General features: G+C 37.8%; 2 protein-coding genes across 2 annotated transcripts; both read left to right on the forward strand.

The window, feature by feature from the left end:
• LOC132189191 (uncharacterized) lies at positions 1–8,987 on the forward strand. The gene is made up of 8 exons (XM_059603789.1): positions 1–322; positions 440–657; positions 1,453–2,000; positions 3,217–4,022; positions 5,049–5,135; positions 5,226–5,443; positions 5,854–6,401; positions 7,743–8,987. The coding sequence occupies exons 1-8, from the start codon at positions 196–198 to the stop codon at positions 8,557–8,559; spliced, it is 3,369 nt and encodes a 1,122-aa protein (XP_059459772.1). The 5' UTR covers positions 1–195; the 3' UTR covers positions 8,560–8,987.
• A 26-nt stretch (positions 8,988–9,013) lies between these two features.
• Positions 9,014–20,801, forward strand: LOC132189190 (uncharacterized). Its single transcript, XM_059603788.1, has 8 exons — positions 9,014–9,243; positions 9,351–9,568; positions 11,279–11,826; positions 13,320–14,119; positions 15,733–15,813; positions 15,918–16,135; positions 17,818–18,365; positions 19,726–20,801. Exons 1-8 carry the CDS (start codon positions 9,117–9,119, stop codon positions 20,540–20,542), a joined length of 3,357 nt encoding a protein of 1,118 aa, XP_059459771.1. The 5' UTR covers positions 9,014–9,116; the 3' UTR covers positions 20,543–20,801.
• Positions 20,802–22,194: the final 1,393 nt, after the last annotated feature.

The raw sequence follows: 22,194 nt of genomic DNA on the forward strand, positions 1-22,194 counted from the left end.
AACAAAAAGAAAAAGAAAAAAAGAATTAAATCCTTTAGAGCTCTCCTTTTGTGGACATGATCTGAGCAAAGGTTCAATTGAAATTGACATGCAAGTCGTGAACAGTGAAACCCAGCCGCCACCAACCAACTCGCGGCCAGTATCGCCGTCAAACTGAACGTTCGAAGCAAGGGGCAAACGTTGGAAACTAAAGAAATGTCCGTGTCTACGGCCGTCCAAACTCCGCTGCTGTTGGAAACCGTCGATGGTGCCGTTGACTACAAAGGCCGTCTGGTCCTTCGATCCAGCTCCGGCCGCTGGAGATCTGCATCCTTCATCATAGGTAGCACTCGCACCCGATCCAACTCAACAAAATCGTCGCACTAATAATTAATAAAAGCAAACGAGGAATTTTTTTTTTTTTTTTTTAATTTGATTGTTTGACACGTGTGCGTTTCAGGTGTGGAAGTGGCGGAGAGGTTCGCGTACTACGGGATCGCTTCCAACCTCATAACGTACTTGACTGGGCCGCTGGGCGAGTCAACGGCCACCGCGGCCCAGAACGTGAACGTCTGGTCCGGAACGGCGTCTTTGCTTCCGCTTCTGGGCGCGTTCGTGGCCGACTCCTTTCTCGGCCGCTATCGCACCATCGTCGTCGCTTCTCTCATCTACATTCTGGTCCGTCTCTTGCTATTATTATTATTATTTTTAATTATTGGGACATTAATTTTTTACAGCGTTTAATTGGAATTTTTGACTTTTCCCTTTGTTGTTATTACTATTTATAATAAAATTTGGTTAGCTTGTTTCTATCTCTGTTCATTTCACTGGTTTCTAATTCGAGTGTTTTTAGGTACTAGAATTTTTATTATGAGTCCCTTACAAATTGGCTTACTACATTAGAAATCCTTACCATATTTAAGGAAAATATTTGAAGTACAATCCTTGATAAACTTACCATAATTAGTGAACTGATAACTAACTAATTAAATTGAAAAGTCATTTTTTGCTTAATCATTTCACTGAGAGTGTATGGTTGACAAGTTCTACGCTTATTATGTCACCAACTAAACAATTAAATTTGATTGTTATTGACCGGAGACAAAATCAATAAAGGAAGGTGAGTAGAAAAACTTATTAGATACTAGAGTTAATGGTTTCTAATATGTTCTACCAATTATTGGATTTGAACCAATGAACTGTCAGTTTGTAATGGGTTGAAGTAAAAGTTGTAGGACCTCAAGACTTTTCCTTGTAATTTTGAAGTGTTTTAAATAAATGTTTAGGATTTTGTTATTTAAGTATTTACAGATCCTTCATTTATTATCTCTCTCTAAGTTGTATGCTGACAGAATCCTAATTATGTGATTGTTAGCATTTTAAGAACTCCATGGTGAAATTACTCTAGGAAATTTGGAAGATGCTGATCCCTCAGGGTTTTGTTTTTAAACTTTAACCGTGTTTGAATCACAGGGACTTGGCTTGTTGACTCTGTCGTCAATGTTTCCTTCTATCAGCTCATCTGGCTGCAAAGACACCAGTAAACTTATTCCATGTTCTCCGCCTCAAGCCCAAGTAATCTTATTCTTCTTCTCTCTGTACCTAGTAGCACTTGGGCAAGGGGGGCATAAGCCTTGTGTTCAAGCTTTTGGAGCAGATCAATTTGATGGGCAAGATCCAGAAGAGTGCAAAGCCAAAAGCTCATTCTTCAACTGGTGGTATTTTTGTATGTGTGCAGGTGGCTTAGTATCACTTTCATTCTTGAACTATATACAAGACAACCTTAGTTGGGGTCTTGGTTTTGGAATCCCTTGTGTCACGATGGTGGTTGCACTATTTATTTTCTTGCTTGGAACTAGGACTTATCGGTATAGCATCCAAGGGGAGGAGGAAAGCCCGTTTGTGAGAATTGGTCGGGTGTTTGTTGCTGCAGTTAAGAATCGGAGAACCACTCCTTCAGCAATAGCTATTGAAGAGGAAGCTCGGGGAACCCTGCCGCACCATAACTCAGAAGAATTCAAGTAAGACAAATAACTTTCAGCATTGTTTTATTGATTAAAGAACATAAACATAAAAGGTACATGCGATATGGACAATTTTGGATTTATTTTTACTCATGGCATCTAATATGAGTCCAGCTCCTGTGTATTTGTAGTGAAGCATGCTTTTGTTTTTGTTGACATTCTTTTGAAATATGAACAATTTTGGATTTATTCTTCCAACTATTTGCATTACTATATGCTGTAAGGGCATTATTTACCATTATTTTATTTGCTCCTTTTCACTGTCATGCAGTTTTGAGATGCTTCATTATTGAGAAGAAGTTATGGTCAGGATGTTGAGCAATCCATGCTATATCATTTGCTTAAACTAATCATGCTAGCTTGCTGAGATTCCTAACTATTAGGGTACTCTGGCATCCTTGTAGCAGTCTCCCATTTCTCATGGGCACCATGCAATTGGGGTGGCCCCCAAAGGGGCGAACCGTAGAATTCAAACCTATATGCACTTTCTGTGATGGTTTAATGCAAGCCAAGGCCACTCAGCCTAACTCTTTGAGGTGGACTCCTTATTATGATACAAAAGAAACTTCCATTAATATTACTAACTAAATAACTCAGATCACCCTACTAGATTTGTAAGTATTGGAGAACTCTTGCTCTTCATGTGGGTAAACCAATGACAGCTAATGACAGAGTTGGTGTTACATAACCAGTAGTGTTTCAGCCAAACTACCAACAGTTGAATAAGTTAGTGTGTCTTGTCAACAAGAGTTCGGATTACCATCTCCAAGCCATCAAGTTCACGATTAAGCAGTATGAGGTCTGTTAGTGATGCGCTGTGATACCACAAGAAGTCTGTTGGTGATGATAGTCTTATGTTATCACAGGTTTTATTCTTTGAGTCTTTATTCTGTTCACGATTACTCTGTTTTCATTGTTTACGCCTAGTGTGTTTTGTCTAATAAGTTGGCGGGATTATATACGGTGATGTAACATTATGGATGATTAATCACTGAAAGTATTCAAAATTATTATATCTCATTGAGATGAGAGCTCTTTATCTGCTTTGGCGAGACTCCATAGCTTGGTGTCTTTGAGCGTGTGAGATTTCTTTTACTGTCAGTGTGCATTTCCAACCAGTGCTGCGTCAGCTAACTTGCCAAAACAACTTTATAATTGCTTGTTTACATCAAAACTCATCTCTAATAGTGATTTTAATTCTCTGATTTGGTAGGTTCCTCAACAAAGCGTTGCTTACACCAGACGGTTCTAAGGAAGATGGGAAGGTGTGTAGCATCAGCGAGGTTGAAGAAGCAAAAGCAATTCTTATGCTTATCCCAATATGGATGACAAGCTTGGTGTATGCTATTGTGTTTGCCCAGTCCTCGACTTTCTTCACCAAGCAAGGAGCTACAATGGAGAGAACAATTGTGCCAGGCTTTGACGTACCGGCCGCTGCTCTTCAATCCTTTATTAGCCTTGCCATTGTTGTCTTTATTCCCATATATGACCGCATTTTTGTGCCCATAGCAAGAGCTTTCAGTAAGAAACCCTCTGGCATCACAATGCTGCAGAGAATTGGAACTGGGATGCTTCTATCTGCTATATCCATGGCCATTGCAGCTCTAGTTGAGATGATGAGGCTCAAAACTGTTCAAGAATATGGGTTAGTTGATTTGCCAAAACAGACAGTCCCAATGAGCATATGGTGGTTGGTTCCTCAATATGTCTTGTTTGGGATTGCTGATGTTTTCACAATGGTTGGTTTGCAAGAGTTCTTCTATGATCAGGTCCCAAACGAATTGAGGAGTGTGGGTCTTAGCCTCTACCTAAGCATCTTTGGCGTGGGAAGTTTTCTAAGCAGCTTCCTTATCTCTGCCATTGAGAAAGCAACTGGTAGGGATGGTGGAGATAGTTGGTTTGCCAACAATCTGAATCGGGCACATCTTGATTACTTTTATTGGCTGCTTGCTGGACTTAGTGTAATAGAACTGGCTGCTTACTTGTATTTTGCAAAAGCTTACATTTACAATCGAGGAAGCAAGGTATGAGTTCAGTCCTCTGCAACTGCAATTGTTGTGACACAAGTCAGTGGTGTATGGGATGGGAAACTTGTTAACAGAACAAAAAAAAAAACTATTTCTTACAGCCATTTGTTTGTCCTTTCTTACTAAATAAGCCTGATTCTTGTGAATAAGGATTTCCTGTTGTGGATAATTAGGACATCCTCAGAGGACAAAGAACATGTGTACAGCTGAGAAAACTGACAGATAAAGGGCCGTTAGAAAGAATTTTCCTCCAAGGAGTTTTATTTTTTCTTTTTTTCTTCTCACTTTTATAGACTTTTTCTTCAAAAAATCAAACAACATAGAGAATAAAAACCTAATAAAAATATACGAAATTCTCAACTGTAATAAGTTCAAGTATTTCAATGTAAAGAAACGACGTAAATTTCTTAATTTGAGGATCTTGATCTAAAGTTTCTCTAATTAGGATCTAAGTTATTTTTTGTGCTGTAGTTAAATGGGAAAAGAACACTATTAGGAACTTCTATCATATTAAAATAGAGACAATAACTCCACCCATCATGATCCCGAACTACTACTCTTCCTCTTCTCTTAGTAAAAAAAATGGAAGTTATTTGTAATTAATAAGGCTGTCTTTTTGGAGGAAAAAATTTCTTGAAAATTATTTTTTTTTATAATTTTTGGTGTTTAGCGTGACCAAAAGTATTTTTAGTTCGACAAAAAATTGTTCTCTAGTTTTGAAAAATGGTTTTCGTTTTTAAATTTTGCAAACCATTTTTCAACGCTAAAAAATATTTTTCAGGATTTTTTTTTTTTATAAAAAATAATTTAATTAAAAATATTTATTTTTTCATAAACACAAAAGGAGCTAAATTGATTTTGCATTTAAAAATAAATAAATAAATCAAGGCGGCAAGGCCACTTAACCAACCAACCAACTCACCGACCAGTATCGCCCTCAAACTGAAAGTCAGGAGGGGCAAGCGTTGGAAACTAGAAATGTCCGAGACTGCGACCGTCCAAACTCCGCTGCTATTAGACGCCGTCGATGGTGCCGTTGATTACAAAGGCCGTCCGGTCCTCCGATCCAACTCCGGCGGCTGGAGTTCAGCATCTTTAATCATAGGTAACACTCGCACCCAATCCAACCCAACAAAATCGTCGTACTAACGATTAATATAAGCAAACGGGGAAAATTTTTGAATTTGATTTTTAGGTGTGGAAGTGGCGGAGAGGTTCGCGTACGACGGGATCTGCTCCAACCTCATAACGTACTTGACTGGGCCGCTGGGCCAGTCAACGGCCACCGCGGCCCAGAACGTGAACGCATGGGACGGAACGGCGTCGTTGCTTGCGCTTCTGGGTGCTTTCGTGGCCGACTCCTTTCTCGGCCGCTATCGCACCATTGTCGTCGCTTCTCTCATCTACATCCTGGTCCGTCTCTTACTATTTTTATTTTTATTTTTATTGGGACATTAATCTTTTGCATGGGTTAATTTGTATTTTCACTTTTCTTTATTATTATGATTATTGATTAAAAAAAATTCAGTTAGCTTTGCTTGTATCTCTGTTCTTATTACTGGTTTCTAATTTGAGTCCTGTTGTTAGGGAAATCCCAGAGTTTTATTAGCTTATTTTGATTTTTTTCCTCCAAAATAGGCTATTTCCTAGTAAGCTAAATCTATGCTAACGGAATCCTAATTATGTGACTAAAATGATTGTTAGCATTTTAAGAACTCCATGGTGGAATTCCTCTAGAAAAGTTGGAAGATACTGATCCCAGTGTGTTTCAAGGTTTTGATTTGAAACTTTAACCGTGTTTGACTGCTAAGGATGAATGACAGGGACTTGGCTTATTGACTCTGTCGTCAATGTTTCCTTATCTCAGCTCATCTGACTGCCAAGACACCAGTAAATTTATTACATGTTCTCCTCCTCAACCCCAAGTAATCTTATTCTTCTTCTCTCTATACCTAGTAGCACTTGGGCAAGGGGGGCATAAGCCTTGTGTTCAGGCTTTTGGAGCAGATCAATTTGATGGGCAAGATCCAGAAGAGTGCAAAGCCAAAAGCTCGTTCTTCAACTGGTGGTATTTTGGTATATGTGCAGGTGGCTTAGCATCACTTTTAATCTTGACCTATATACAAGATAACCTTAGTTGGGGTCTTGGTTTTGGAATCCCTTGTATCATGATGGTGGCTGCACTAGCTGTTTTCTTGCTTGGAACTAGGACTTACCGGTATAGCATCCAAGGGGAGGAGAGAAGCCCGTTTATGAGAATTGGTCGGGTGTTTGTTGCTGCAGTAAGGAATTGGAGAACCACCCCTTCAGCCATAGCTATTGAAGAGGAAGCTCGTGGAACCTTGACTCACCGGAGCTCGAAAGAATTCAAGTAAGACAAATAACTTTCAGCATTGTTTTCTTGATTAAAAAACAGAAATACAAAAGGTATATGCATGTTAGATTCCAAGTAGAATTTGTTATACATTTTTTTTCTCATAGGATTCACAATGTCCTTAATTTTTACGCCCCTAAATTGGGTAAATTAAGATGGTGCGAAGCTCAAGCGTCCATGATCATAGTGTAAATCGTGTCATTAATTGTGTCTTTTAAAATACATGCATCTGTTAGATACTTTCCGAAAATTTATTTCAAAATCATTAGTTTAATAAAAAAGAATATTTATATCATTTTCAGGAGTTTTAAAGTGTTTACTTACCTGGATGTGAACACATGGAAAAAGTGCCCCTTCACTTGAAACCGTCCATAATTTTATTTTTAGATCAACTCTCCTCCCCACTCTCGCACCCAATTAAAGTCCCTAAACTCGACTAGATGCTATGCTCTAAGCTGTCCAATAATGAAATTTTTGGAAAACCCTTAGTTTCCTCTGTATTTTATCCAACTCCAAAATAAAATTCATTTTTAATCCATGTGTCCTAAATTTATAAATCAATTCTAAATAGAACAGAAAATCTACTTACTTAAGTCTATCATTAATATTCTTATTGGGTAATTATGAGCAATATCACACTAATTCCTTTTTTTTCATAAATACTACTCAAACTTTTATTTTATTTTATTTTTACTCTTGGCATCTAATATGAGTCCACCTCCCGTGTATTTGTAGTGAACCAAGCTTTTTTTTTTTTTTTTTTTTGGTTTACATTCTTTTGACATATGAACAATTTTTCCAATGATTTGAATTACTATATGCTGCGAGGGTATCATTTACCAGTATTTTATGTGCTGCTTTGCACTATCATGCAGTTTTGAGATGCTTCATTATTGAAAAGAAGTTATGGTCATGATGCTGAGCAATCCATGCTATATCATTTACTTAAACTAATCACGCTAGCTTGCTATGATTCCTAACTATTAGGGGACTCTGGCATCCTTGTGGCAGTCTCTCACCATGCAATTGGGGTGGCTCCCAAAGGGGGCTAACGGTAGAATTCAAACCTATATGAACTTTCTGTGATGGTTTAATGCAAGCCAAGGGGCGACTCAGCCTAACTCTTTGAGGTTAACTTCTTATTATGACACTAAAGGAACTTCCATTAATATTACTAACTAAATAACTTAGGCCACCATACTGGATTCATAACTATCGGAGAACTCTCGCTCTTCGTGTGGATAAACCGATGACAGCTAACTTGCCAAAACAACTTTTTAATTGTTTGTTTACATCAAACTCATCTGTAATAGTGATTTTGATTATCTGATATTGTAGGTTCCTCAACAAGGCATTGCTTACACCAGATGGTTCTAAGGAAGATGGGAAGGTGTGTAGCATCAGCGAAGTTGAAGAAGCAAAAGCAGTTTTTAGGCTTATCCCAATATGGGTGACAAGCTTGGTGTATGCTATTGTGTTTGCCCAGCCCTCGACTTTCTTCACCAAGCAAGGGGCTACCATGGATAGAACAATTGTGCCAGGCTTTGACGTACCGGCCGCTGCTCTTCAATCCTTCATCAGCCTTGCCATTATTATCTTTATTCCCATATATGACCGCATTTTCGTCCCCATAGCAAGAGCTTTCACTAGGAAACCCTCTGGCATCACAATGCTTCAGAGAATTGGAACTGGGATGCTTCTATCTGCTATTTCCATGGCCATTGCAGCTCTAATTGAGATGATGAGGCTCAAAACCGCTCAAGAATATGGGTTAGTTGATTTGCCAAAACTGACAGTCCCAATGAGCATATGGTGGTTGGTTCCTCAATACGTCTTGTTTGGGATTGCTGATGTTTTCACTATGGTTGGTCTGCAAGAGTTCTTCTATGATCAGGTCCCAAACGAATTGAGGAGTGTGGGTCTTAGCCTCTACCTAAGCATCTTTGGCGTGGGTAGTTTTCTAAGCAGCTTCCTTGTCTCTGCCATTGAGAAAGCAACTGGTGGGAATAGTGGAGATAATTGGTTTGCTAATAATCTGAATCGGGCACATCTTGATTACTTTTATTGGTTACTTGCTGGAGTTAGCGTAATAGAGCTGGCCGCTTACTTGTACTTTGCAAAAGCATACATTTATAATAGAGGAAGCAAGGTATGAAGGCAGTCCTCTGGAACTGCAATTGTTGTGACACAAGTTAGGCTAAGTAACTAATTCTTACAGCCATTTGTTTGTCCTTTCCTACAAAATAAACCCGATTATTGTGAATAAGGATTCCCTCTTATTGGCTGCTAGCTAGAATGGTGGATAATTCGGATAGCCTCAGAGGACAAAGTCAAAGAGCATATGTAGAGCTGAGAAAACTGAATAGGAGAGATTCTCTGTACTGCCAGACCACGTGGTTCAAGCTAGAGAAAAAATGGAGGGTTTGCAGAGCTGGGTCCAACAAGATCCTACGAATGAGAGCCCTCACTGGGAGAAAGTCAGTTTTAGTTAAGGAGTACAGTGATCTCAACCAAGCAGAGGAAAGCTTCCTTAGGCAAAAATCTGGTTATGGTCTACACTGAAAAAAATCATTGACAGATAATGGGCAATGTTGAATTGAAATAGACATAAAAGTCGTGAAAGTGAAACTCCACCAAGGATTTGACCAACTCACCGACCAGTATCGCCTCAAACTGAAAGCCAGGGCGGCGGCGAACGTCAGAAACTAAGAAATGTCCATGACTGCGACCATGCAAACTCCGCTGCTATTAGACGCCGTCGATGGTGCCGTTGACTACAAAGGCCGTCCGGTCTTCCGATCCAACTCCGGCGGCTGGAGATCTGCATCCTTAATCATTGGTAACATTCGCACCCAATCCAACCCAACAAAATCATCGTACTAACGATTGGTAAAAGCAAATGAGGAAATTTTTTGAATTTGATTGTTAGATACGTGTGCGTTTCAGGTGTTGAAATAGCGGAGAGGTTCGCGTACCATGGGATCGGCGCCAACCTCATAACGTACTTGACTGGGCCGCTGGGCCAGTCAACGGCCACCGCCGCCCAGAACGTGAACGTGTGGGACGGAACGGCGTCGTTGCTTACGCTTCTGGGTGCGTTCGTGGCCGACTCCTTTCTCGGCCGCTATCGCACCATTGTCGTCGCTTCTCTCATCTACATCCTGGTTCGTCTCTTGCTATTTTTATTTGTATTTTTATTGGGACATTAATCTTTTGCATGGATTAATATGAATTTTCACTTTTCTTTATTATTATTATTGATTAAAAAAATTCAGTTAGCTTTGCTTCTATCTGTGTTCTTTTTACTGGTTTCTAATTTGAGTCCTGTTGTTAGGAAATCCCAGAGTTTTATTTTCTTAATAAGTTGTATCAGCTTATTTTGATTATTGATTTTTTTTTTTATTTTTCCCCTAAATAGGATATTCCCTAGTAAGCTAAATCTTTCTTACTTAAATAAGTCATGCTTTATTCTATAAATTCGGTGTTGATGCCATATGGCCATTGAGAGAGGAAATAACATAATTTTTCCCACGGTAATTGGAGGTTGTTTTCTCGAAGTAACTAATTGGAGGTTGATCCAATTTATCCCTTTCTTTTTTTCTAATTTTCAATCAGTTCCTATCATTTGGTGTTAGGGCCATTTGATTTCCTAATTTCCTTTTTCTCCTATCATTTTTTTCTTTAAACCCATAATAATAATAATAATAACAATAGAAAGTTGATGGTGTTTGTATGGGGGTGCTGTAGTGTGAAATGGATCGTGTATTGTGCCGGCGGTGGGGTTGTGCTCAAAACCATGTGGTGGGCTGTGTGTAGTGGGGCGTCGAGGTGGTTCGGTGTTGTGTGCTGGGCGTGAAAGGAGTTGCAAGTGGTGGAGCGGTATGAGGGGAAGCCAATAATCGTGCGTTGAAGGAGGAAGAAGAAGAAGTCAGTTTGGCTACACAGATTACTTGTCCAGGAGCAGCATTGTTTTGCTGTTGAAAGTTGAAACCCTAGGTAGGGTCAACAGTAATGAAATTGTGAAAAAGAAATATTAGCTCTCAGAAAAAGATGGCTGGTGGGTTGGTTGAGATTGTGGTAGAGTTTGTTGAAAACCTCGGGCTTCGGTAATCCGTAAATGATCGCGGCTGGGAAAGTGACAAAATATATAAACAGGTGTCCAATTAATTTGGAAAACAAATTAGGGTACTTCGGAACATTTCAACGACTTTGTATCAGTGATTGGGGTATTTCAAAACATTTCGAAGGCGAGAGAGGAAGAAAACAGTGGTTTTTATGAAAATAATGGAAAAGAACTTTGAAAAATAATATTTAATTAATACAAAATATGATAAAGAATTTGTTGGAGTTTGTATAGAATAAGCAATACCTAAAATAGAAATTTACACTTTCTCACTAGCTATTTTAGCTAGCATGCGAGAGATGCTCTATACAATTGAATTTGATTGTTTGTAACTAACGTGGCTATGCCACAACAAAATCATTGAAAGAAGGTAAGTAGAAAAACTTACTAGATACTAAAGTCTAATGAGTTCTATCTACTATTGGATTTAAACTGATAGACTGCCATGTCAGTTTATAAGGAGTTAAAGTAAAAGTTATAAGACCCCAACAATTTTTTTTTTGTAATTTTGAAGTGTTTTAATTAAATGTTTAGGATTTTGTTATTTCAGTATTCACATATCCTTAATTTATTGTATCTCTCTAAATTCTATGCTAACGGAATCCTAATTATGTGATTAAAAATGATTTTTACCATTTTAAGAACTCCATGGTGGAATTCCTTTAGGAAATTTGGAAGATACTGATCCCAGTGACTTTCAGGGTTTTGTTTTAAACTTTAACTGTGTTCGACTGCTATGGATGAATCACAGGGACTTGGCTTGTTGACTGTGTCGTCAATGTTTCCTTATCTCAGCTCATCTGACTGCCAAGACACCAGTAAATTTATTCCATGTTCTCCTCCTCAAGCTCAAGTAATCTTATTCTTCTTCTCTCTATACCTAGTAGCACTTGGGCAAGGGGGGCATAAGCCTTGTGTTCAAGCTTTTGGAGCAGATCAATTTAATGGGCAAGATCCAGAAGAGTGCAAAGCCAAAAGCTCATTCTTCAACTGGTGGTATTTTGGTATATGTGCAGGTGGCTTAGCATCACTTTTAATCTTGACCTACATACAAGATAACCTTAGTTGGGGTCTTGGTTTTGGAATTCCTTGTATCACGATGGTGGCTGCACTAGCTATTTTCTTACTTGGAACTAGGACTTACCGGTATGGCATCCAAGGGGAGGAGAAAAGCCCGTTTGTGAGAATTGGTCGGGTGTTTGTTGCTGCAGTAAGGAATTGGAGAACCACCCCCTCAGCCATAGCTATTGAAGAGGAAGCTCGTGGAACCTTGCCTCACCGGTGCTCAGAAGAATTCAAGTAAGACAAATAACTTTCAGCATAGTTTTATTGATTAAAAACCAGAAATATAAAAGGTACATGCATGTTTTTTTTTTTTTTTTTTTTTCTCCGATGAATAAGAATTTTAATTAAAACCACAGCTCAAAAACAGAGCAACTCCTCAAGCACAGAACAATCCCAACATGTATGTTAAATTCAATGTAGAATTTTTTATATATCAAGAGTTATACATGTTTTTCTCTCATAGGATTCACAATGTCCTTAATTGTTACGCCCCCAAATTGGGTAACTTAAGAGGGTGCGAAACTTGGGCATCCATGATCATAGTGTAAATCGTGTCATTAATTGTGACTTTTAAAATACATGCATCAGTTAGAAAATTTTCGAACATTTACTTCAAAATCATTAGTTTAATAAAAAGAATATTTATATCATTGTCGGGATTTTTAAAGTGTTTACTTGCCTGGATGTCAACACGTGGAAAAAGTGCCCATTCACTTGAACCGTACAATTTATCACAGCTTTGTTTAGAAAAGTTCTTAAACTACACTGACTAGAATTTTATTTTTAGAACAACTCTCCTCCCCACTCCCTCCCATTTGAAGTCCCTAAACTCTACTAGATGCTTAGTGTCCAATAATGAAATCTTTGGACAACCCTTAGTTTCCTCTTTATTTTATCCAGCTCCAAAATAAAATTCATTTTTAGTCCATGTGTCCTAAATTTATAAATCAATTCTACATGGAACAGAAAATCTACTTACTTAAGTCTATCATTAATATTCTTATTGGGTAATTATGAGCGTGCTTATGACACTAATTCCTTTTCCTCATAAATAACTACTCAAACTATTATTTTATTTTATTTTTACTCATGGCGTCTAGTATGAGACTATGAGTCCATCTCCTGTGTATTTGTAGTGAAACAAGCTTTTTTTTTTTTTAGCTTTACATTCTTTTGACATATAAACAAATTTTCCAATGATTTGAATTACTATATCCTGCGAGGGGATCATTTACCATTATTTTATTTGCTGCTTTGCACTATCATGCAGTTTTGAGACGCTTCATTATTGAAAAGAAGTTATGGTCAGGATGCTGAGCATTCCATGCTATATCATTTGCTTAAACTAATCATGCTAGCTTGTTATGATTCCTAACTATTAGGGGACTTTGGCATCCTTGTGGCAGTCTCCCACCATACAATTGGGGTGGCCCCCAAAGGGGCTAATGGCAGAATTCAAACCCATATGACCTTTATGTGATGGTTTGATGCAAGCCAAGGGGCCACTCAGCCTAACTCTTTGAGGTTAACTCTTTATTATGACACTAAGGAATTTCTATTAATATTACTAAATAATTCAGACCACCTTACTGGATTCATAACTATTGGAGAACTCCCGCTCTTCGTGTGGATAAACCGATGACAGCTAACTTGCCAAAACAACTTTTTAATTGTTTGTTTCCATCAAACTCATCTCTAGTAGTGATTTTGGTTCTCTGATATGGTAGGTTCCTCAACAAAGCGTTGCTTACACCAGATGGTTCTAAGGAAGATGGGAAGGTGTGTAGCATCAGCGCAGTTGAAGAAGCAAAGGCAGTTCTTAGGCTTATCCCAATATGGGTGACAAGCTTGGTGTATGCTATTGTGTTTGCCCAGCCCTCGACTTTCTTCACCAAGCAAGGAGCTACAATGAACAAAACAATTGTTGCGGGCTTTGACGTACCGGCCGCTGCTCTTCAATCCTTTATCAGCCTTGCCATTGTTCTCTTTATTCCCATATATGACCGCATTTTTGTCCCCATAGCAAGAGCTTTCAGCAAGAAACCCTCTGGCATCACAATGCTGCAGAGAATTGGAATTGGAATGCTTCTATCTGCTATTTCCATGGCCATTGCAGCTCTAGTTGAGATGGTGAGGCTCAAAACTGCTCAAGAATATGGGTTAGTTGATTTGCCAAAACAGACAGTCCCAATGAGCATATGGTGGTTGGTTCCTCAATACATCTTGTTTGGGATTGCTGATGTTTTCACCATGGTTGGTCTGCAAGAGTTTTTCTATGATCAGGTCCCAAACGAATTGAGGAGTGTGGGTCTCAGCCTCTACCTGAGCATTTTTGGCGTGGGGAGTTTTCTAAGCAGCTTCCTTGTCTCTGCCATTGAGAAAGTGACTAGTGGGGATGGTGGGGATAGTTGGTTTGCCAATAATCTGAATCGGGCACATCTTGATTACTTTTATTGGTTACTTGCTGGACTTAGTGTAATAGAGCTGGCGGCTTACTTGTACTTTGCAAAAGCTTACATTTATAATAGAGGAAGCAAGGTATGAAGGCAGTCCTCTGGAACTGCTATTGTTGTGACACAAGTTAGGCTAAGTAACTAATTCTTACAGCCATTTGTTTGTCCTTTCCTACAAAATAAACCCGATTCTTGTGAATAAGGATTCCCTCTTATTGGCTGCTAGCTAGAATTGTGGATAATTCGGATAGCCATCATAGCCGAATAAGGATTCCCTCTAATTGGCTGCTAGCTAGAATTGTGGATAATTCGGATAACCTCAGAGGACAAAGTCAAAGAGCATATGTAGAGCTGAGAAAACTGAGTAGGAGAGATTCTCTGTACTGCCAGACCACGTGGTTCAAGCTAGAGAAAAAATGGAGGGTTTGCAGAGGTGGGTCCAACAAGATCCTACGAATGAGAGAGCCCTTACTGGGAGGAAGTCAATTGTAGTTAAGGAGTACAGTGATCTCAGCCAAGCAGAGGAAAGCTTCCTTATTAGGCAAAAATCTGGTTATGGTCTACACTGAAAAAGTGTGGCTTTACTTGTCGAGTAGACAAAAATTGCCCTCTTTTTGGGACCTGCAAGAAGCTGCGTTTAAGAGTTTTTATGCCTTCTTTCGTCACACCACGTAAAAGAAAAAGTGCAAGCAGCAGGTGCGGGCAGACCCGGGCAGCCCCAATCATAGCAAAGCTACTAATTTTTTATGCTTGCAAACAATGGTGCGTTAGGCAAAGGGCTTTGAGAGGAAGATATTGATTGATTTGATATAAAAATAGAATGAGTTTTAATTTTTTTTGTGAAAAAAAAAATAAAAGTAGTGAAGCAAATTAAGAAGAAACGATGTTTACTTTTCTCGGAGAAATAAAAAGAAATGATTTACCAAACATGCTTTTATGAGTAGTGTTTCTTAGTATATAATATAATATCATTTGGTTTGTCTTTGGCAAATGGCAATGAGAGTCTTTTGAGTAGATTAAGATTTTCTACGATTTTAAAGAAATTGTAAATTTTCAAATTACATAATTTTAACAATTTTGTTACATTGAAAGTTCGAAACACTACGAAATGTTACCTATTAAAATTGTGGCATATTAAAATAAAATTTATTTGTAATAAAGGCTCTATTTATTTAAACGTAAAATCTTTTCTATAATTTTTGGTGTTTGGCGTTACCGAAAATAATTTTTATTTTGACTAAAAACGTTTCTGTAGTTTTGAAAAATAACTTATGTTTTTAAATTTCGTAAATCATTTGTTTAGTACGCCAACGTTTTTCGCGGTCAGTCATGAGTCAAAAGTCGAAAAATAGTTTTTTTTTTTTTAAAAAAAAAAAAATTATTTATTTAGAAAAAAGCTTTAAAAATTAAAAATATATGTTTTTTAAAAACATTTTTAATTGAAACAAAAGGAGTCTAAGTGGAAGAAGCTGAATTGATTTTGCATTAAAAAAAAAAAAAAAAAAACATTGACAGATAATGGGCAATGTTGAATTGAAAGTGATATAAAACTAAAAGTCGTGAAACTGTAACTCCATCAAGGCAATTAACCAACCCGCCAACTCAACGACCAGTATCGCCCTCAAACTCTGAAACTAAGAAATGTCCGTGACTTCGACCGTGCAAACTCCGCTGCTATTAGACGCCGTCGATGGTGCCGTTGACTACAAAGGCCGTCCGGTCTTCCGATCCAACTCCGGCGCCTGGAGATCTGCATCCTTAATTATTGGTAACATTCGCACCCAATCCAACTCAACAAAATCATCGTACTAACGATTGATCAACGCAAACGAGGAATTTTTTTGAATTTGATTGTTAGACTGTGCGTTTCAGGTGTTGAAATAGCGGAGAGGTTCGCGTACCATGGGATCAGCGCCAACCTCATAACGTACTTGACTGGGCCGCTGGGCCAGTCAACGGCCACCGCCGCCCAGAACGTGAACGTGTGGGACGGAACGGCGTCGTTGCTTACGCTTCTGGGTGCGTTCGTGGCCGACTCCTTTCTCGGCCGCTATCGCACCATTGTCGTCGCTTCTCTCATCTACATCCTGGTCCGTCTCTTGCTATTTTTATTTTTATTGGGACATTAATCTTTTGCATGGGTTGATTTGAATTTTCACTTTTCTTTATTATTATTATTATTGATTAAAAAAATTCAGTTAGCTTTGCTTCTATCTGTGTTCTTTTTACTGGTTTCTAATTTGAGTCCTGTTGTTAGGAAATCCCAGAGTTCTATTTTCTTAATAAGTTGTATCAGCTTATTTTGATTTTTTTTTTTTTTTTTTCTCCTAAATAGGATATTCCCTAGTAAGCTAAATCTTTCTTACTTAAATAAGTCATGCTTTATTCTATAAATTCAGCGTTGATGCCATATCGCCATTGTGAGAGGAAAAAATATAATTTTGCCTAAGTTAATTGGAGGTTGTTTTCCCAAAAGTGGCTAATTGGAGGTTGACCCAATTTATCCCTTTTTTTTTTTTTTTTTTCCTTCATTCGGTCCCTATCATTCGGTATTAGGTCCATTTGATTTCCTAATTTTCCTTTTTCTCCTATCATTTTTTTCTTTAAACCCATAAAAAAAAATTAAAAAAAAAAAAAAAACAATAGAAAGTTGATGGTGTCTGTATGGGGGTGCTGTCGTGCGAAGTGGATCGTGTGTTGTGCCGGTGGTGGGGTTGTGCTCAAAACCATGTGGTGGGCTGTGTGCTGTGGGGTGTCCGAGGTGATTTGGTGTTGTGCTAGGCGTGGAAGGAGCCACCAAGTGGTGGAGCGGCATGAGGGGAAGCCAATAATCGTGTGTTGAAGGAGGTAGAAGAAGAATTCAGTTTGGCTACACAGATTACTTGTCCAGGAGCAGCATTGTTTTGCTATTGAAAGTTGAAACCCTAGGTAGGGTCAACAGTAATGAAATTGTGAAAAAGAAAAATCACCTCTCAAAAAAACGATGGGTGGAGTTTTTTAAAAACCTTGGGCTTCGGTAATCCGTAGATGATCGTGGCTGGGAAAGCGACGAAATATATAAATGGGTGTCCAAGTAATTTGGAAAACAAATTAGGGTACTTCTATTTTGTATCAGTGATTGGGGTATTTCAAAACATTTCGAATTCAAGAGAGGAAGAAAACAGTGATGTTTATCAAAATAATAGAAAAAAAAAAAAAAAAAATTGAAAAATATTATTTAATTAAAATATAATAGAATAGAGAATCTGTTGGAATGTGTATAGAAAAAGCAGTTTCTAAATTAGAAATTTACACTTTTTCACTAGCTGTTTTAGCTAGTATTGCTAGAGATGCTCTAAACAATTAAATTTTATTGTTTGTGACTAATGTGGCTATGCCACAACAAAATCAATAAAAGAAGGTAAGTAGAAAAACTTATTAGATACCAGGGTCTAATAAGTTCTACTTACTATTGGATTTAAACTAATAAACTGCCACGTCACTTTGTAAGGGGTTAAAGTAAAAGTTATAGGACCCCAACCATTTTCCTCGTAATTTTGAAGTGTTTTAATTAACTGTTTAGGATTTTGTTATTTCAGTATTTACAGATCCTTAATTTATTGTTTCTCTCTAAATGCTATGCTAACAGAATCCTAATTATGTGATTAAAAATGATTGTTAGCATTTTAAGAACTCCATGGTGGAATTCTTAGAGGAAGATACTGATCCCAGTGTCTTTCAGGGTTTTGTTTTTAAACTTTAACCGTGTTTGACTTCTAAGGATGAATCACAGGGACTTGGCTTGTTGACTCTGTCGTCAATGTTTCCTTATCTCAGATCATCTGACTGCCAAGACACCAGTAAATTTGTTACATGTTCTCCACCTCAACCCCAAGTAATCTTATTCTTCTTCTCTCTATACCTAGTAGCACTTGGGCAAGGGGGGCATAAGCCTTGTGTTCAGGCTTTTGGAGCAGATCAATTTGATGGGCAAGATCCAGAAGAGTGCAAAGCCAAAAGCTCGTTCTTCAACTGGTGGTATTTTGGTATGTGTGTAGGTGGCTTAGCATCACTTTTAATCTTGACCTATATACAAGATAACCTTAGTTGGGGTCTTGGTTTTGGAATCCCTTGTATAATGATGGTGGCTGCACTAGCTATTTTCTTGCTTGGAACTAGGACCTACCGGTATAGCATCCAAGGGGAAGAGAAAAGCCCATTTATGAGAATTGGTCAGGTGTTTGTTGCTGCAGTAAGGAATTGGAGAACCACCCCTTCAGCCATAGCTATTGAAGAGGAAGCTCATGGAACCTTGCCTCACCGGAGCTCAGAAGAATTCAAGTAAGATAAATAACTGTCAGCATAGTTTTCTTGATTAAAAAACAGAAATATAAAAGGTACATGCATGTTAGATTCAATGTAGAATTTGTTATATATCAAGAATTATACATTTTTTCTCTCATAGGATTCACAATGTCCTTAATTGTCACGCCCCCAAATTGGGTAAATTAAGAGGGTGCGAAACTCAGGCGTCCGTGATCATAGTGTAAATCGTGTCATTAATTGTGACTTTTAAAATACATGCATCCGTTAGAAAATTTCCTAGCATTTATTTCAAAATCATTAGGTTAATAAGAAGAATATTTATATCATTTTCGGGAGTTTTAAAGTGTTTACTTACCTGGATGTCAACACATGGAAAAAGTGCCCCTTCACTTGAAACCATTCATAATTTTATTTTTAGAACAACTCTCCTCCCCACTCTCTCACCCATTTAAAGTCCCTAAACTCGACTAGATGCTAAGCTCTAAGCTGTCCAATAATGAAAATTTTGGACAACCCTTAGTTTGCTCTTTATTTTATCGAACTCCAAAATAAAATTCATTTTTAGTCCATGTGTCCTAAATATATAAATCAATTTTAAATGGAACAGAAAATCTACTTACTTAAGTCTATCATTAATATTCTTATTAGGTAATTATGAGCGGGTTATCACACTAATTCCTTCTTCTTCTTTTTTCATAAATACTACTCAAACTTTTCTTTTATTTTATTTTTACTCGTGGCATCTAATATGAGTCCACCTCCTGTGTATTTGTAGTGAGCCAAGCTTTTTTTTTTTTTTTTTTTTTTGGTTCACATTCTTTTGACATATGAACAATTTTTCCAATGATTTGAATTACTATATGCTGCCAGGGCATCATTTACCATTATTTTATTTGTTCCTTTGCACTATCATGCAGTTTTGAGATGCTTCATTTTTGAAAGAAGTTTTGGTCATGATGCTGAGCAATCCGTGGTATATTGTTTACTTAAACTAATCACGCTAGCTTGCTATGATTCCTAACTATTAGGGGACTCTGGCAGACTTATGGCAGTCTCTCACCATCCAATTGGGGTGGCCCCCAAAGGGGCTAATGGTAGAATTCAAACCTATATGAACTTTCTGTGATAGTTTAATGCAAGCCAAGGGGCGACTCAGCCTAACTCTTTGAGGTTAACTTCTTATTATGACACTAAAGGAACCTCCATTAATATTACTAACTAAACTCAGACCACCTTACGGGATTCATAGTTGTTGGAGAACTTTCGCTCTTCGTGTGGATAAACCAATGACAGCTAACTTGTCAAACAACTTTTTAATTGGTTGTTTACATCAAAACTCATCTCTAATAGTGATTTTGATTTTCTGATATGGTAGGTTCCTCAACAAAGCGTTGCTTGCACCAGATGGTTCTAAGGAAGATGGGAAGGTGTGTAACATTAGCGAGGTTGATGAAGCAAAAGCAGTTCTTAGGCTTATCCCAATATGGGTGATAAGCTTGGTGTATGCTATTGTGTTTACCCAGCCCTTGACTTTCTTCACCAAGCAAGGGGCTACCATGGACAGAACAATTGTGTCGGGCTTTGATGTACCGGCCGCTGCTCTTCAATCCTTTGTCAGCCTTACCATTGTCGTCTTTATTCCCATATATGACCGCATTTTTGTGCCCATAGCAAGAGCTTTCAGCAGGAAACCCTCTGGTATCACAATGCTGCAGAGAATTGGAATTGGGATGCTTCTATCTGCTATTTCCATGGCCATTGCAGCTCTAGTTGAGATGAAGAGGCTCAAAACTGCTCAAGAATATGGATTAGTTGATTTGCCAAAACTGACTGTCCCAATGAGCATATGGTGGTTGGTTCCTCAATACATCTTGCGTGGGATTGCTGATGTTTTCACCGTGGTTGGTCTGCAAGAGTTTTTCTATGATCAGGTCCCAAACGAATTGAGGAGTGTGGGTCTCAGCCTCTACATGAGCATTTTTGGCGTGGGGAGTTTTCTAAGCAGCTTCCTTGTCTCTGTCATTGAGAAAGCAACTGGTGGGGATGGTGGAGATAGTTGGTTTGCCAATAATCTGAATCGGGCACATCTTGATTACTTTTATTGGTTTCTTGCCGGACTTAGTGTAATAGAACTGGCCGCTTACTTGTGCTTTGCAAAAGCTTACATTTATAATAGAGGAAGCAAGGTATGAATGCAGTCTTCTGCAACTGCAATTGTTGTGACACAAGTCATTGGTTGTATGGGATGGGAAACTTGTTATTAGAACAAAAAGAAAAGGAAAAAACAGAAAGACTGTTGAGATGTGTAAATAAAATTCCAATTGTACATAGAATATTTGGGGTCTCCCGTTGGAATTTTATTAGGGGATTCAAGAACTATTATATTGAGATGTGTAAATATTCATTTTCACAAATATTGAGAGGGGTTTCTTGCTCGGGAAGTTTATTTTGAACGCAATCCATAGCATTAGGCACTGTAATTTTTGACACATTTTGCAAATTTAACACAAAATTAACGAGTTAAGATTAAAGGGTTTGACCCTTTTATTAATGTCTTAAACACGACCTATATATACTCAATTGGGAAGAGAAATTGAGACCTCTAGGCACAATAGTTGAAAAAAGAAAAAAGTAAAAAGCAGCATGCATGTGCGGGCTCCAACAACAGACAGACATGCATGATGATTGATTCAAGTATTTCAAATTGTTAGCCGTGTGTCATCACAGCTTTAACGAAGTCCTAAGAAGTTTATTGCCCCGAGGATTAATGAGTATTGAGTGCTCTAATTGAATCAAAGACCTCTTCTTTCTGTCCCTTCCATTGAAAACTTTTCATGCTATTTACGTGCCTTGTGAGAACACCTTCTGTAGCTTGCTCACCAAATCTACTCATTCATGCTTTATTATCAAAACATCAAACCCAAAATGAGCTGTCTCCTTTTTACCCTAGCTTCACTGCTTCCCTAATATATATATATATATATAGAGAGAGAGAGAGAGAGAGAGAGAGAGAGAGAATGTTTATGCTAAGAATCCAATCTAAATTGTAATCTAATGCTGCTTCTGCTCCATTCCCACCGGAGCCAAAAGCTCAACTCTCATGGGTTTCCTCCACATGTACTTAAAACCAATGTAATCTTTCTTTGTTTCGGCTCCAAGCATCCTTTTGACAGCTAGGGACTTTGTAGTACAAATAAACCATCATGTTTAAATCAATGTTTTTTTAAATTGAGGTGTGTTTAAAATACATACGATTTTTAAAATATACAAGTATTTTCTATTAGAATATATGGTATATATTCTTTTATAGATATGAATTTCTTCCTCTTTCTCTAACCCAATTCCCTTGAACATTAATTACAGATGGTTTCTTGCTCTAATAATATTGCTAGTTTTTTTATATAGGTGAAATAATTAAAAATGGAATATTGGCCAATTAATATGCTAAGTTGATGTTGAAAATCGATGCCTAGACTAAGGATGACCATTACTTAAATTAGCAGCCTTATTTGAAAATCATTTATTTCCAGCTGGATCCTCCTGTTTTTCAATACATAAAGATTTCAAATGAATCTGTATCACAATCATCCATATATATATATGATTGAAGTTATACGAATAGATACCAATTGTCGTTGGAAACGTTGGATTCCAATGGTTAGTTGGATCTGACCTGTCACCAAAAGACACCTCATTGCTTAGGCCACTGCTTAATCATTGGCACTCCCAACTATTTTGCTCACAAAAGTATCTTATAAATATTTATTAGTGTATTTAATTGCACTTGTAATTATTAATTACCATACTAGCTAGGTATTGTTTGGTTCAACTAATTAGTTCTACG

This window comes from Corylus avellana, chromosome ca8 (assembly GCF_901000735.1).
Source record: "Corylus avellana chromosome ca8, CavTom2PMs-1.0".
Taxonomy (NCBI): domain Eukaryota; kingdom Viridiplantae; phylum Streptophyta; class Magnoliopsida; order Fagales; family Betulaceae; genus Corylus; species Corylus avellana.

Coding starts and splice junctions, on each gene's coding strand:
- LOC132189191 (XM_059603789.1), top strand. CDS start 196: ATGTCCGTGTCTACGGCCGTCCAAACTCCGCTGCTGTTGGAAACCGTC. Junction 323..439: donor ATCTGCATCCTTCATCATAG/GTAGCACTCGCA, acceptor TGTGCGTTTCAG/GTGTGGAAGTGGCGGAGAGG. Junction 6,402..7,742: donor CGGAGCTCGAAAGAATTCAA/GTAAGACAAATA, acceptor CTGATATTGTAG/GTTCCTCAACAAGGCATTGC.
- LOC132189190 (XM_059603788.1), top strand. CDS start 9,117: ATGTCCATGACTGCGACCATGCAAACTCCGCTGCTATTAGACGCCGTC. Junction 14,120..15,732: donor AAAAGCTTACATTTATAATA/GAGGAAGCAAGG, acceptor TATTAGACGCCG/TCGATGGTGCCGTTGACTAC. Junction 18,366..19,725: donor CGGAGCTCAGAAGAATTCAA/GTAAGATAAATA, acceptor CTGATATGGTAG/GTTCCTCAACAAAGCGTTGC.